General features: G+C 38.5%; 1 protein-coding gene across 1 annotated transcript in view; it reads right to left on the reverse strand.

Moving 5' to 3' along the window:
• Positions 1-14,442, reverse strand: part of PCLO (piccolo presynaptic cytomatrix protein) — a 767,182-nt gene that overhangs the window by 417,839 nt on the left and 334,901 nt on the right. Inside the window, exon 4 of the mRNA XM_019509333.1 lies at positions 6,167-7,228. Within this exon, the coding sequence (XP_019364878.1) occupies positions 6,167-7,228 (1,062 nt within the window). The remainder of the gene's footprint in view (positions 1-6,166; positions 7,229-14,442) is intronic.

Raw genomic sequence — 14,442 nt, forward strand, 5'->3', positions numbered from 1 at the left:
AAAGCCCCTGGGCTGAGACTGGTGGCTGGGCTTTCCCAGTCCTGAGGCTGTGCAGGGAAAGCGTACAGAAGTTCCTTGTTAAAGTGTACACAAGTTCCATCAGTTTGAGCTAAACCAAGTAAGTTTGATACTACATCAATCCAGGTTTATCTTAAACTGGGTTTCATACTTTTTAGACTGGTTTGTGTGCATGAAACTTCTGTCCAGATAAATGTTTAGTGTACAGGTTTATTGTAAATGTAAGGTCACGACTGAGACAAACTAAGTTTAAATTGGACAGCCATTTTGAACCTGATTTAGCCTCCCTGAATGTCTGTACACAGCCTTTGTATAATCAGCAATATGGAGCTGCACTTTGGGAAAGGGTTCAACATTTTTAGAGCAGAGGAGCAGCCTAAGTTCTACCTGCAAGGGACTTCTATTACCTACAGGAATAAGCACAGTGTGCATTTTATAAAAATCCACTACAGTACGAGTGTATTTTACAAAAACATATTTTACATTATATATTTGTCTATGCATAGTTGTCTGTGCTGTGATATACATCATGCAAAAATAATAATGCACAGCATAGTTTGGAAGCCATATATATATTTAATTTTCCTGTGATACATGTCTATATCACTTTTTACAATCCAAGTAATTACAACAGTACAAAAACTTTTTTAGATGAACATATTTGAAGGGTAAAACCCTGTAACTGAGGGTTATATATGTGAGACGGTTTGCAATCTCGGAGAAATATATTAGGTGCTTGAAAAAAAACGTCCTTTAAAGTTAATGGCAAAAACACGATTTCATTATCAAAACTAGGTGCCGTTCTGCTTCATACCAACAACTTAGTAGGTCTTCTGGAAGAAGTTAAGGTCTTCTTTTTAGAAATGTGTTGTCTGTGAGCTTTTGGTACTGGTCAAGTTTAGTCCTGCAGCAACTCACAGCAAATTCAAGGAGTGTTTTGACTGGTATAGGGTGAAATTCTTTTTGCACAGAATGAAAGATGTGAAGGGTGGATACTGATACTAAAGCTGGAAGATGCCAGTTTTGGAGGTCTTTAGTGTCTTTTCTATGAAAATTAGAAGTACTTAAAAGATATACTATACAAAGTTTTTATAGTGCAGAAAAGAAATCTTGTACTTACAGCTGTACATCAGTTAACTATTTCATGCTAGAATTTTTCGTTTTCAATGTATCCCTTATTCTTGCATTTTTAGTTACTTCTCAAAATCTGAGAATTTTTTTAAAATTCTGTATTTACATTACTCATTGGCATTTTAGCATTGATACTAACAAGCAAGGGCAATATTTAAGTATTTGTTGTCTACATTACTATATTGTTTATCAACTGAATTAGAATTTTGTTAAAAAAACAATGAAAATATAAAATGCTTGCTATTTAGTTTTTCTAAAGCTGATTTATTCTTAGAAAGATCAGAGTATTTAAATAGAGTACGTCAGTTAATGGAAATTCACAGAAAAATTCAAGTTTTCAAAAAATGTTTCCAATCTAACCAGGAAACTATTTCTTTCAGGAAAACACAGGGAAAAAAAGGCCAGCTAATTTTTTGGGGGTTGACTTTTGTTTAGATTTTTAATGTATGTTATAGCATAATGTGTAATAACCAAAAAGTTTTTTAAAAAACTTAAAAGAAAACTTGTTACACAAGCAAAAAATGTAAAAGTTTAACTATGAAAAAAGCAAAAATGGAATATGCTGAATATATTCAATATTGGTGTATTATTTTTTCCCCCCAAAATGAAAACGTTGGTGAAATCATCATAATTTCATCTAGGATTCCAGTTTGATAATGACACTCCCTTTTCTAATGGAAAATGGTTCTGTAGAAGATTTTCTGACTGTCTCTAAATAAGAACATATTTACCAACTGGGCACTCATTTAAGTTTTGGAGCTACAGGAAGATTATAAAAAAATTGGTAAATGTATATTTGTTACATGTAAGCTAATGTCATAAAAAACTAAATGATTCTATCACAGCAATCTGTGCTGTCATTTATCACGTGATACTGGAGAAAAAAGAAGTTTATATTTGCCCTTCTGTATTTATGCTACGCCTTCTACTACTGCAAGTTAAATATGTTGTGGTATAATTCCACTGATTGTTTTCAAAATGTTATAAGAAATGATTGCAAGTAAAAATCAGCAGTATTTTTAAAAACTGTAACCTATTCTACAGAAAGAACATGGCCAGAAGTTCAGGGGAATCCCGCTTTTTCCATCTTTTGCAGGGTAGTATTAGTGAATATATTGAGAAAACAAATTTAATTCATCACTATTCTTCGATAATGAGTGGATAATATATCACCCACTGTTTTAAAACAGAGAGGACTAGAAGGGACTAGAAGTGAGCCCATGCTATACATATCTAATTTAGTTAGTCTATAAGGTGCAAACCTAGATAAGAGTCAGAAACTGTCAGTTCTGAGTCAGGCACAAATCCTCAAAGCCATTTTAGAAGCTAATTATTAGGGCTGCGTGAAATTTTGCCGGCAGTTTCCTTTCAAAGCTGGTTCGACTCATTTCGAGCTCGAAACAGCAAAATCGAAATAAAACAGGGAGCTTTGAAACAGCCTCAAAACAAAACGAGTTGAGTCAAAATGTTTTGAAATTTTCAAAATGTTTTGAGTTTTGAAGCTCAGGCTGGGCTTGCCTGCAGGGAAAGAGAAACTAAAGTAAGGAGAGGGATGGGGAAGAGGGGGGAAGCAGGGGGAAAGACTGCTCTTGTTATTGACTGTGTAGCTGGCCAGTGACTGTGATCCTTTCCTGAGGTCCCTTCCAATCCCAGTGCTCTGGTGGAGGGACGGAAAAACTGCATAAAAGGCAGCATTGTTTGAACTGCCCTGCTTTCTGCCTTGGTGTCAGTTGAGTGAGGGCGCACCTTAACGCACACACAGTATCACCCATGTCATGAGTTTTGCCCATCAGCAGCTAGAGGTGCAGGGCCCCAGAACCCAGACTCCCCCTGTACCTATCTCCTTGACAGCTGGCAGGCTTCGTGGCTTCAGCAGGAGCTAGCAGGCCTGCAGCTTTCACCCTGCTGTGCCTTAACACACACAGTGTCACCCATGTCACGAGTTTTGCTTGTCAGCAGCTTGAGGTAGTTTCTCCAAAACCCCTACACCTATCTCCTTGAAACTTGGAAAGCTTTTTGGCCTCACCAGGGGCTAGCAAGCCTGCAGTTTGGACCCTGCTGTGGCTTAACACATACAGGTGACATGAATTTTTTGCTTTCAAGATTTGAGGTGCAGTTTCCCTGAAACCCCTGCACCTACCTCCTTGAAACTTCGCAGGCTTCATGCCCTCAGAAGGGGCTACCATATCCGGCAAGTTTCACCAAAATCAGGCCAGAAATGACAAAGTTATAGGCTGTTTCAAGGTTTCCCATTATAGCCTATGGGTGAAACGTTGAAATAGCAACACTGTTTCGATGAAACGAAATGGGACACCAGTTGTGAATCAAAACAAAATTTGAAATGGCACGCTGTTCCGTCAAAAAGTCAAAACGCTGGTCAAAATGGAACGGTGCCATTTTGCACAACCCTACTAATTATCATTGATTTCAATGGTAGTGATAGAATCTAAATACCTTTGAGGATTATCTGTCTACTGAAGCCTTTCTAATGATTTGACTGAGTTTTGGACCAGAACCACAATCTTTCCAGCTATTTTCTGTGCAAAATGAAGCTCATAATACATACTTACAGCAATAAGGAGGGATTTAGTTAGTTAATATTTGCATAGAGGTTTGAAGACAGCAGGAGAAGTATGTAGTATTTTACAAATGAAATGTGTTGAGATTAATTCACAACCTTTTTAAATATAGACCTTGCACAAATCTTTTTAAACAATCTCTCTTTAACGTATATTTGAAAAATATTCTGTGTTACCTGGACATTGACCTTTACCCAGGCAGGTCCTCAAAAGATGCCATGTAACCCAAATTGTAATCTTCTGTTTTATTTCTATTATATGCTACAACGGGTTGTATCATATTTTTCACTGGTTGCTGTATATCACAGAAAACTTTAATTATCACTCGATAAGTAACAATAATTATCATGTTTGTTTTAAAGGAACCAACTAGCTCAGTAATCTAGTTTACCTTTACTTCGCAGCAAATTGTTTTGACATTTGATCACAACTGAGAAGAATATTTCTAGTATTCACACCAAAAGAGGAAAACAAATGAAAATAATCTCTGTGCCCTTCCTATAAATATAGATCCTTTTCAAAATTCATGTTGCATGTCAGAGTGTTCTATTTCCTAGTTTTAATAATAATTATACATAGGTCCTTTCATGTGTGAAACACCAAGTGCTTTACAAACTTTCATTACTGGAACTTCAAAGCTGCACTCTGGCAATAACGAATAGTTATTTATTATTATGTTAATTTTATAGACCGGTAACATGAAACAGTAAAGACTGCAATATTCTCTTGAGTAGCTCCACTAATTTAAATAAGTAGACACCGGACATATTCAGAAAATGATCACATATTGCATACAGAAATAGTGTGACAGATGAATGATTAGAGAGTGAGTTGCTGTCAGAGCTAAAATAGAATACCTGAATTTCAGATCTGTGCCCTAACCGCCTGGCAATGTTCTCTTTTCTCAAAGAGCTGTAAGAATGACATTGTAAGCCTGATGGGATTTTTTCAATTATAGATTTTTTTTGGAGAGAAAATTGGATTTAGGTCCAAAAAATCCACCTCTTCGACAAAATCTTTGTCTGATTTCACCAGGGAATGTTACTTTTTTATTTATTTGTTGTTTTTGCTCAAAATCCAAATACTCCAAAAACTTAAATATCAATGTTGAAAACAGAAATATATTCTTTTTTTTAAATATTCTTCTATTGTCCAGAATGTGTTCTACTCTGGTTTCTTTATATGTCCTTTCTCCTCCATAGACTGAGTTCCCCAGCCAGGCTTCATCTTTCACAGTGTATCATGGACAGTGACTCCCAGGACAAAACTATCTTGGCACTAGGGAGACCATGACCTGTCATGGAGAGCACAGTCCAGCCTAGGAAGCTGGCTTATAGATAATATTAGCATGAATCATGTTAAGGGACACAACAGAAGAATTCCTGAATCCAGCTACTTGTTTTTCACTGTAATAGTTGACTTATATTTAGTTATAAGTCAAAATTCCTATGATAAATAAGCCATTTTCTCTTTGAAAAATATCTCTCATAGGTGTAGAAATGAAAAAATGTACTTTCCAGTGCTATACTTATGAAATGAATAATCAACACCTATTTCAAGGTTAAAAAAAAGAGTGTAGATGTATTCTTCTCCCCCAGAAAACATGCACAAGTAATTTCTTTATCCACCTTTGGGTCATAAATGTCTTAAGTACTGCAGATCCAGGACAACAAGATGTTATTCATTCATTCATTTGATTGGATTGTCTATTAATAAAGCTCTACATGAAAATAAGCACTTCTCTACATGAGAGAAATAAATTATGTACATTGATGTATGATACATGTGAATGTATTTTAATATAGGCTCATGCTCCTATGCTACAATTTGATATGGCAATCATATAGCATCCTATTGTCATCAGGATGTTGATGTAACACAGCATAGGTATGAAAATCTGAACTCATGTGGTCCAATGACCATGGTGGCCAATAAAGTTACCCACCAAAAATGTATTTCATTATTTGTACTGCTTGCTTACTCCAAATCAAAATTTTTGCAGCAATAAAAATAAATAAATGAACAAATAAACAAGGCAACAAAGGGAAATAGTTGATTAGCAGAGTGAATGGGATTTGGCGACTGAGAGCTAAGAAAAATGTCTCAGCCCCCACAATTAGAAAAATAAAAATACTATTTTTTTAAAAGTCTTGAGGCTCTCCAACATCTATCAGATAAATAAGAAATATTTGAATCCGACAAAAAAATCTCAAGTTCTGACTGATGGGGGCTTAAAACTTTACAAACCCAGCTGAAATATTACCCTTCAAAATATATAGGCCCCGCTTGATAAATCCTTACTCACAGGAGGCCTTGATCTCACCAGTAAGAATCACCTCATAAAAAAAAAAAAAATAGAAGCATTCATAAGTAAGAATATATGGGATCAAACTCTACATTGACCACTTTTAACAAAAGAAAATTAATGCAATGCTTACTGTTTTTTCTTTCACTGTTTCTGCAAGGTTCAGTCTTGGCACAGGTGCAACTTGAGCTGAAGTGTCTTCTTCCTTATTTTTGTCCAGTTTGGAGACTATTTGTGGAAGCCCAGGTATCAAATCCTCTTTCTTAACTTCTTCCTGTTTTTGAGCATGAAATTCTTTAGGAGGGCCTTTGATTTCTAATTTCTCTTCAATAATTTTTTCTTTAGTTTCAACTAGGAACTGCTCTTTCCTGTCCTCTGGAAGAGATGCTTTCTTTTCTGGTAATACAGATTTCTTATCATCTATCAATTTGCTGAGGGGTTGCTTTTGATCTGAACTTATCTTTGGATGAATTTTATCCACTGAAGATGTCTTTGCCAGTTTTCCTTTTTGCGGTTTTGGATCTTCCTTCTCAGTTCCCAGTTGGATTTTATCAGCTGATGATGCCTTGACCAGTTTCTCCTGCTCAAGCTTTGGATCTTTCTTCAAAATTCCTGGTTGGATTTTATCAGCTGGTGGTATCTTGACCAGTTTCTCCTGCTGGAGTTTTGTATCTTCCTTCCAAATTCCTTGTTGGATTTTATCAGCTGAAATGGTCTTTGTCAGTTTTCCCTGAAGTTTTGGATCTTCTTTCCGGATTCCAGGTTGAATTTTATCAGCTGAAAGTGCCTTTGCCAATTTCACCTGTTGAAGCTTTGGGTCTTCCTTTTGAATCCCCTGAGTTTTATCGATTGAGGATGTTTTTGACAGTCTCCTCTGCTGAAGTTTTGGATCTTCCTTTTGAATCCCCTGAGTTTTCTCAACTGAGGGTGTCTTGGTAAGTTTTGGCTGCCGAACCTTTGGAATATCCTTTGGAACTGCTGGTTCTTCTTTTGATTTTTCCATGGTTTGGACAGGCAGTGTTGAAGTCTTCTGAGGGTGATGTGGCTCAGTAGGCATAGGCTGGCTCTGGGGAACAAATGGTTTGGATACTGACTGTGAAGGGACTGGCATACGAGGCAACATTTTGCCCATGTCACCAAGTTGTCCTGATATTGCTCTTTGTGTCTGGCAGTTTAGGCAGAGCCATTCTTGCACCTGTAACACAATAAGTAACATTCAATTAATAAATATTTTTCATGTAAAATCATATTCTGATATCAGCTGCTACATTTGTCCCTACAATATTTTAAAACTGAAGGCTATATATATTATATACAGGTTTGTTTATTTTTGGGGGGAGGGGGCGTTATTATGTTCTTCTGTTTCTGTGATTCTCAGCCAGGGTGCTATGGCAGGCTCTCCTTTTTTCAGCTGTTCCTCCTCCCCACCCTCAGTGCAGTGCAGGCTCTTCCATGTTGGCTCCTCTTCTTCCTTTGCAGCCCTCTTGAAGCAGATAAGGTCTATAATAAATAAATCAGTTTTGAAATGGGATACTGCTCAACTCACGGAAGTTATAAAGACATGCCTCATGTCAAAAAAGACAGCCACTGGTTTAGCTGGAAGATTCACAGCACCTAATGTAGCATTTTAATTCACATAGGGAAGTGATCATAGGATCATAGGAAAATAGGGCTGGAAGGGACCTCATAAGCTCATCCAGTTTATCCCATTACTCAAGTCAGGATTGCCCCTGTCAGAAAAACTATTGTTGCCAAGTGTCTGTCTGACTTGCTCTTGCGAACTTCCAAGGATGTAGATTCCATAATTTCTCCAGGTAGCCTATTCCAATCCCTGGTCATCCTCATAATCAGAAAGATCCTCCTAATCTCTAAACTAAATTTCCTCTGCTGCAGCTTGAGGCCATTGCTCACATGGCACTGACTGAAAGTGTGGGAGAAAGGGAGTGTTTATGCTACTGGTACCTACTCTGGATCCATGCCAGCCTACAGCCACAGAAAAAGCTAATCCCATCCTCTCTGCAATAATCCTTCAGGTATTAATCCCCCCTCAATCTTCTCCTCTCCCTACTAAATAACCCTAGTTCTTCCAAGTCTTTGCTTATAAATCTTGTTTCTCAGGAGTCTAATAATTTTTGTTGCTCTCTGGTGGAGTCTTTCCAGTCTGTACACATCCTTCCTGAAGTGTTGGACCCAAAACTAGACATAGTACTTCAGGTGAAACATAACCAGTACTGAACACAGCAGAATAACTTGTCTGGATATGCAAGTGCCACTTTTGCTAATACAACCTGGAATGCTATTGGCTTTTTTTTAACAAGAACAAACTGTTGCAGCATGTGTCCTGTGCCAGACCCCTGTGTTACATGCATCATGCACAGCCAGTGCAGCACACACTGGCCTCTGGGCTCACTGTGCACATGGCACATGATGCTAACACTGGATGCATACTGCACATGCCAATAGGGTACCGTGGGCAGTTCATGCACCATCCTACCCCACCTGCCATATGTACAGCAAGCCGTGGGGCTGGTGCATGCTGTGTGCAGCATGTGGGCTGGACCTGGCAGCATGGGTGCTACAGAGGGGATCAGTCCAGGACCCAGAATCCAGACCACAACAACCCATGTGGCTAGATGAATTTGGCACCACTTATCTACTGCAAACCCCAGGTCCTTCTCTGTAGTACTGCCACTTAGCCAGTCATTCCTTGGTCTGTATTTGTGCTTGCAATTATTCCATCCGAAGTGCATGTGTCCTTGTTGAATCTCAGCTGATTGATTGCAGTCCATTTCTAGAAGCTATCCTGGTCATACTGGATCCTAGTCCTACTCTCTGGAGTACCTGAAACTCCACCCAACTTAGTGTCATCCACAAATTTACTAAATGCGAACACAGTCCCATCACCCAAATGATTAATAAAGATATTATACAATACCAGACCCAGGACAGATCCCTGGGGAACCCCACTTGATTCCTCCTTCCTACTAGACTTTGAGTTACTGATAACCACTTGTTAAGCATGATGATCCAAGTATTGTATATACTTTACAGTATTTTACTTTAACCTGTATTTCCTTAGCTTCTTAATGAGAATATCATGACATGCAGTTTCAAAAGTCAAGGTATACCACATGCACTGCTCTCCCCACATCTACAGAGGCTGTTACCTTGTCATAGAAGAAATCAGGTTGGTCAGGCACTACATTGACCTTTACCCATGCAGGTCCTCAAAAGACAAAGTCAAAAGCAACATTAGGACAGGAAGATAGTATATGATGTCATTGTTCTTCCAAAATAAGGCTGCCCTTTTTCAGAAACCTTATCCATACCTATCCACCATCTAGAATACACTAAAGCCCCTTCCACACATTGAGACAATGTGTTCCTTTATGTTTGCAGAACATTCAAACAGGGCCTTCTGTCTAAGAGACTGCTTTGGAATTATGATTTTTGGAGGGGTTTTCCTTCTTTTATTCCCTGCCTCTTCTGGATTTTGTGTTGTGTTTTGAATGTGTGCAGGCATAAAAAATGGGACATGAATGAAACATGAAAAGGCACCTATCCTTCTTTTGTTTGCTTTTTTCTTTTGGTTAATCAGGGCTGCTTGTTGCCTTTACTGTCCCTGAAAAACTAGAAAAAGATAGATAAAATGTAAAAATGTATACATTTGTTTAAAAGTTGCTGTGGGTGGTAACCTGGCATTTAATGACTGGAAAATTTACACTGCCCATTATGAGGGTTGGCTAGTGTTGCACTTAAATTAGCCAGAAAAGGAATCTGAGACATAGGAATTATGCAACATGCCTAAAATTCTCCAGGGAAGGGGCCAGTTAGGGGACATCTGTCAGAGTTGCCTAATGTGTTTCATTGTGTAGTGGACCAAGATCCTTATGCTGTAAATTACAGCATCTTTTGCTGTATTTGCTTCTTTTCTGTTTCCTTTTCTAAACATAATGGAAGGCCTAATAAATTCAATTTATTTTATCCTATCTGGATTGGATATTTTCTTTATAGAGTTAATACAATGGCTTGGTACATGTGGAAATATAAAGATATTAACAAGCTAACTGGAAATAAATAATACAATAACCATAGAAATAATGGGGATGGTGGCAATATATTAGATCACTGAAGATGAAGAAGAGACCTCTTCAATGTCTAACTTCGTTACATGATCCTGTAAATCTCAGAAATGCCCCTATTCCCGTGTTTGAACTCACTGTAATTCTGGCCTTTAAACACTAAGTCCCTCACATGAGGTGCTCAATACTTGCTCAGATATTCTTCCCCCACCACTATATATGTAGTAAAGATTTTGCTTTGCCAAACTGAGGAAAGGTTGCAGCTGAACAACAGAGTGAAAATAGCAATTGCCACATCACTTAAATTTCCATTCTGACAAGCTGTTTATGAAGAGTTACATTGCTAACTAAAATTCTGTTAAGCACCCAATGAGTATCTTGTTGGCCCTTACTCCAAAAAAAGCAGATTTGATAGACAGGTGAAATAATAAGAACTGAAGATTATTAGACTTGCCCATGAAAACAGTGTTGCACCTGATGCAAGTCCTGTTATAAAGGCTATTGTGTGAGAGCACATTTTCACTAAGTGGTTATGCAGAAGTGACTGTTCTCTGTTTAAAATAGTAGTATTTTTCTTTGAAAATGTTATGCTACAGATACATATAATACAAGAGTAATGCAGGCACGCAGCAGCACAGTTCATATACACATGCTTGAGGGTGGGGAGGAGCTGTTTTAATTAGAGTGTTTCCCCAACAGCCGCTCTAATTAAAACAGCTCAACATCATGTGTATTTAACCCCCTGCACTTTAAAATGGCTGCAGTGGTGCTTTAACTAAAGCACCACTGCTCATTCAATGAGCTTTAGTTAAAGTGCCCCCCATAGCCATTTTAAAATGTGGGCTCTGGTGGGGGGGGGGGCTTAATACATGTGATGGTGAGGTGATGCTGGAGCATTTCAATTAGAATGTGGAGCAGGCTCGATTCTAATTAGAAAAACACCAGAGAATTTTCTTCTATCAGCTGTTCGTAATACGGGTTGTGTTAATAAAGAGACTGTATTCTGTGCCTTGAAAAAACATATGCATTGATACACCAACATGAGGCAGTAAGCTTACATCGAAAGTACATATCATTCTGGCCCAAGTCTCAGACTCATACTGGCCAAAGTAGCACATAGTGTGGAAGACTCCAAAGGAGTAAAGGCTAAATATCATGCAGAGGAACAAAATCAGAGATAGCTTTTTTCTTAGCCCTAGGTGCATTCAGTTCCCATTAACTTCAGTGGTTGTTTCGTGCGAGCGAGACTTGCAGGACTAACCCCAGGGGAGACTATCAGCCTGTTACCTCTGTGCAGAGACACTTAGCTATTTTGCTGACTCATCCAAGAATCACCTCTATGGAGCTCCAGATAAACACTGGTGTTAAATCCATGAAAGTTTCTGAACTTCTCTTTGAGATACCCAGAAAGGTTAAAAAAAAGTAAGTACGTAGAAGTGGGTAGGAAACATTTTTTCTGTTCCTTGAAATGCGGGAAGAAACTGAACCTTTTAAAAATTTGTCATAAATAACAGAGAGAGAAATCAAAATAGCCCATACCCTGATTCACATGAGGGCCTGGGCACTAGCCTCTTAAGTGTTTTAACCAGTAAGCTATTGGTTACTTGTAGTCTCTCCTGTTGGATCTCTTTCATCTTGTATTAAAAAAAATGGGCCAAAATGACATGGCCTAGTGGTTAGGACACTCTACCCAAGATGGAGGAATTGCAGAACTGCCCAAATCTTTGGTGACAGCCTTAACACCACTGGAATCCTGACTACTCTGGTTCTGGTTTTGATGAGAAATCCCAAGATGGAACTGAGAAAAACTCTCAACTAAAATGTCACTGAAACTGGTAAGTTCCATCTGAAAGTTTTGATTTTAATGAACTGGCATTTTCTGAAAAAGACCTTTTGATTCAGAAAATTCCTAGCCAGCTTGATCCAAAATCCTTGGGAAAGGTCAAATCATGAGAAAGCTAGGTGTTGCAATTGATGATGAATAGTTTGTAAACACATTCCCAATTAATAGTTTAAAAAAGGTGTCTTATCTGGAAGTCCAGTGAGATATTGATTACAATGGTTTTACAGGAGGCTCATCATGCTCTTTGCAATGAAACTGTTCCCAAGAGCATGTACATTTGTACATTCCCAAGTATGTACATTTCTTGGGGGTCTAAATGTTTATTTCCTTTTTCAATACAAGGCTCATAAGTTATTTGGGCACTTCTGAAAATGATACATGATTGTATCATTCTATCATAATGCTTAGGGTCAGAAGGGACCTAAACAGATCATCAGGTTCGATCCCCTGCCCTGGGCAGGAACAGGTGCTGGGGTCATATCGCCCCAGCTAAATATCTGTCCAGCCTCCTCTTGAAGACCCCCAAGGTAGAGAGTGTACCACCTCACTTGGGAGTCCATTCCAGAGCCTGGCAGCCCTAACTGTAAAGTAATGTCTCCTGATGTCCAGGCTGAATCTCTCTAACAATTTCTGGCCATTATTCCTAGTACACCCGGCTAGTGCCCAGAGGAACAGAGCCTCCCCCAATTCCCATTGGTCCCCCCGGTGAGTTTGTAAATGGCCAACAGATCCCCTCTTAGCCTTCTCTTGTGAAGGCTGAATAGGTTCAGGCCATTTAGCCTTTCTTCATAGGGCCTGCCCTACTGTCCCTTGACCATGCGAGTGGCCCTCCTCTGGACCCTCTCAATGCTAGCCACATTCCTCTTGAAGTGTGGTGCCCAGAACTGGATGCAGTACTCCAACTACGGCCTCACCAATGTTGCACAGAGGGGAAGGATCACCTCCCTGGACCTGCTTGTAATGTATCTGTGGATGCTTGTCTTAAAATGCTACCGTCCTTTTCTATTCTTTAAATTATTTGTTCACAATGATACGAGTCCAAAGTGAAAATTAATCTTTCAATAAGTGATTAAAATATAAGTATCTTCTTAAATGGATTCTTGATGGCAGTATAAACTTTTATCAATGATTCTAGATTTACAGTTGGGATGAAGAGATGGATGGAAGGAATCTGCAATCAGTTCTAGGATTCTCTCTTTTGGAGGTATTCATAGTAAAGGTAATATTCATCCTAAATTTCCTGGAAAATATTTTGACAGGTGGTCAGAAGAAACCATCTATTTAGGTAGCCTAGTTATTTCATGTTTCACAGGTTGTAAGAAACAAATACTAGAAATGCTAAACAGACTGTGCATAGAACCTTAAAAAAAACCCAACAAACCCCAGGACAGTCGAAAACAAATTTGTCTATAAAACCTATGCAAAATAATCACTTTATCATTGATGTAGTAATTTTATTACTAGCTATAGATACACCTTTTGCTGCTTAGAAGTGACAGAATTTAGAAAATTCTGCCACAATGTCACTGCTGCCTTCTGTTTTTCATGAGTTTTACAAGGATTATATTTTCCAAAGATTGATCAAAGTAATAAAACATTTTCAGATTAAAATTACCAATGGTAATACAATTTTTATACCTGAGAATTAAAAGCCAGAGTCTGATATATTTAGTCACTCCCAGAAGCAATGTTATTCCATAAGCATGATTACTATTGTTACCATTTATTATTTTTATTACACTATGCCTAGGAGGCCTTATCTTGGCCAAGTCTCCACTGTATTACTCATGGAGTAACAGACAATGTTCCAATATGAGTAAGGATATCAGAATATATGTCTGTCTTGAAATGGCAGAAAGCTTGTAAAATATAATTGAATTGCCCTTACCATGAAGTAAAAAATCCCAAAAAACAACAAGAACAAAAATAAAACAATGATTTTATGGTAGTCTATCCTAGACTATACACCATTATAACCATACTACCCAGTGTATTAAGTGGCTGGACTCATTTGAGTCCAGTTTTTTCTCCCACCCAGGCGGGGGGTCGAACTTGAAGATCTACAAGGTCCTTTCCAACCCTACTTCTTCATTAGTGATTTGGATGACTGGGTGAAATGCAACCTGTTTAAATTTGCTGATGATACCAAAATTTGGGGGGAGGTGAGCACGCTAGTAGGGAGGGAAAGATTGCAGCAAGATCTGGATAGGTTACAGGAGTGGGCTAACATAAACAGGATGCGTTTGAATACTGACAAGTGCAGGGTGCTGCACTTAGGTAGTAGAAACCAGCAGCTCACTTATAGAATGGGAAACTCCCTTCTAGAGAGCACGGAGGCAGAAAGGGATCTTGGAGTCATTACTGACTCCAAGATGAACATGGGCTTACAATGCGAGGTCACGGTTGGCAGGGCTAACTGGACCTTGTCGTGCATCCACAGGTGCATCTCAAGTAGAGCCAGGGAGGTGATCCTCCCCCTCTATG

Source organism: Gavialis gangeticus, unplaced genomic scaffold (genome assembly GCF_001723915.1).
Source record: "Gavialis gangeticus isolate Ggan-Ray unplaced genomic scaffold, GavGan_comp1, whole genome shotgun sequence".
Classification (NCBI taxonomy): Eukaryota; Metazoa; Chordata; order Crocodylia; family Gavialidae; genus Gavialis; species Gavialis gangeticus.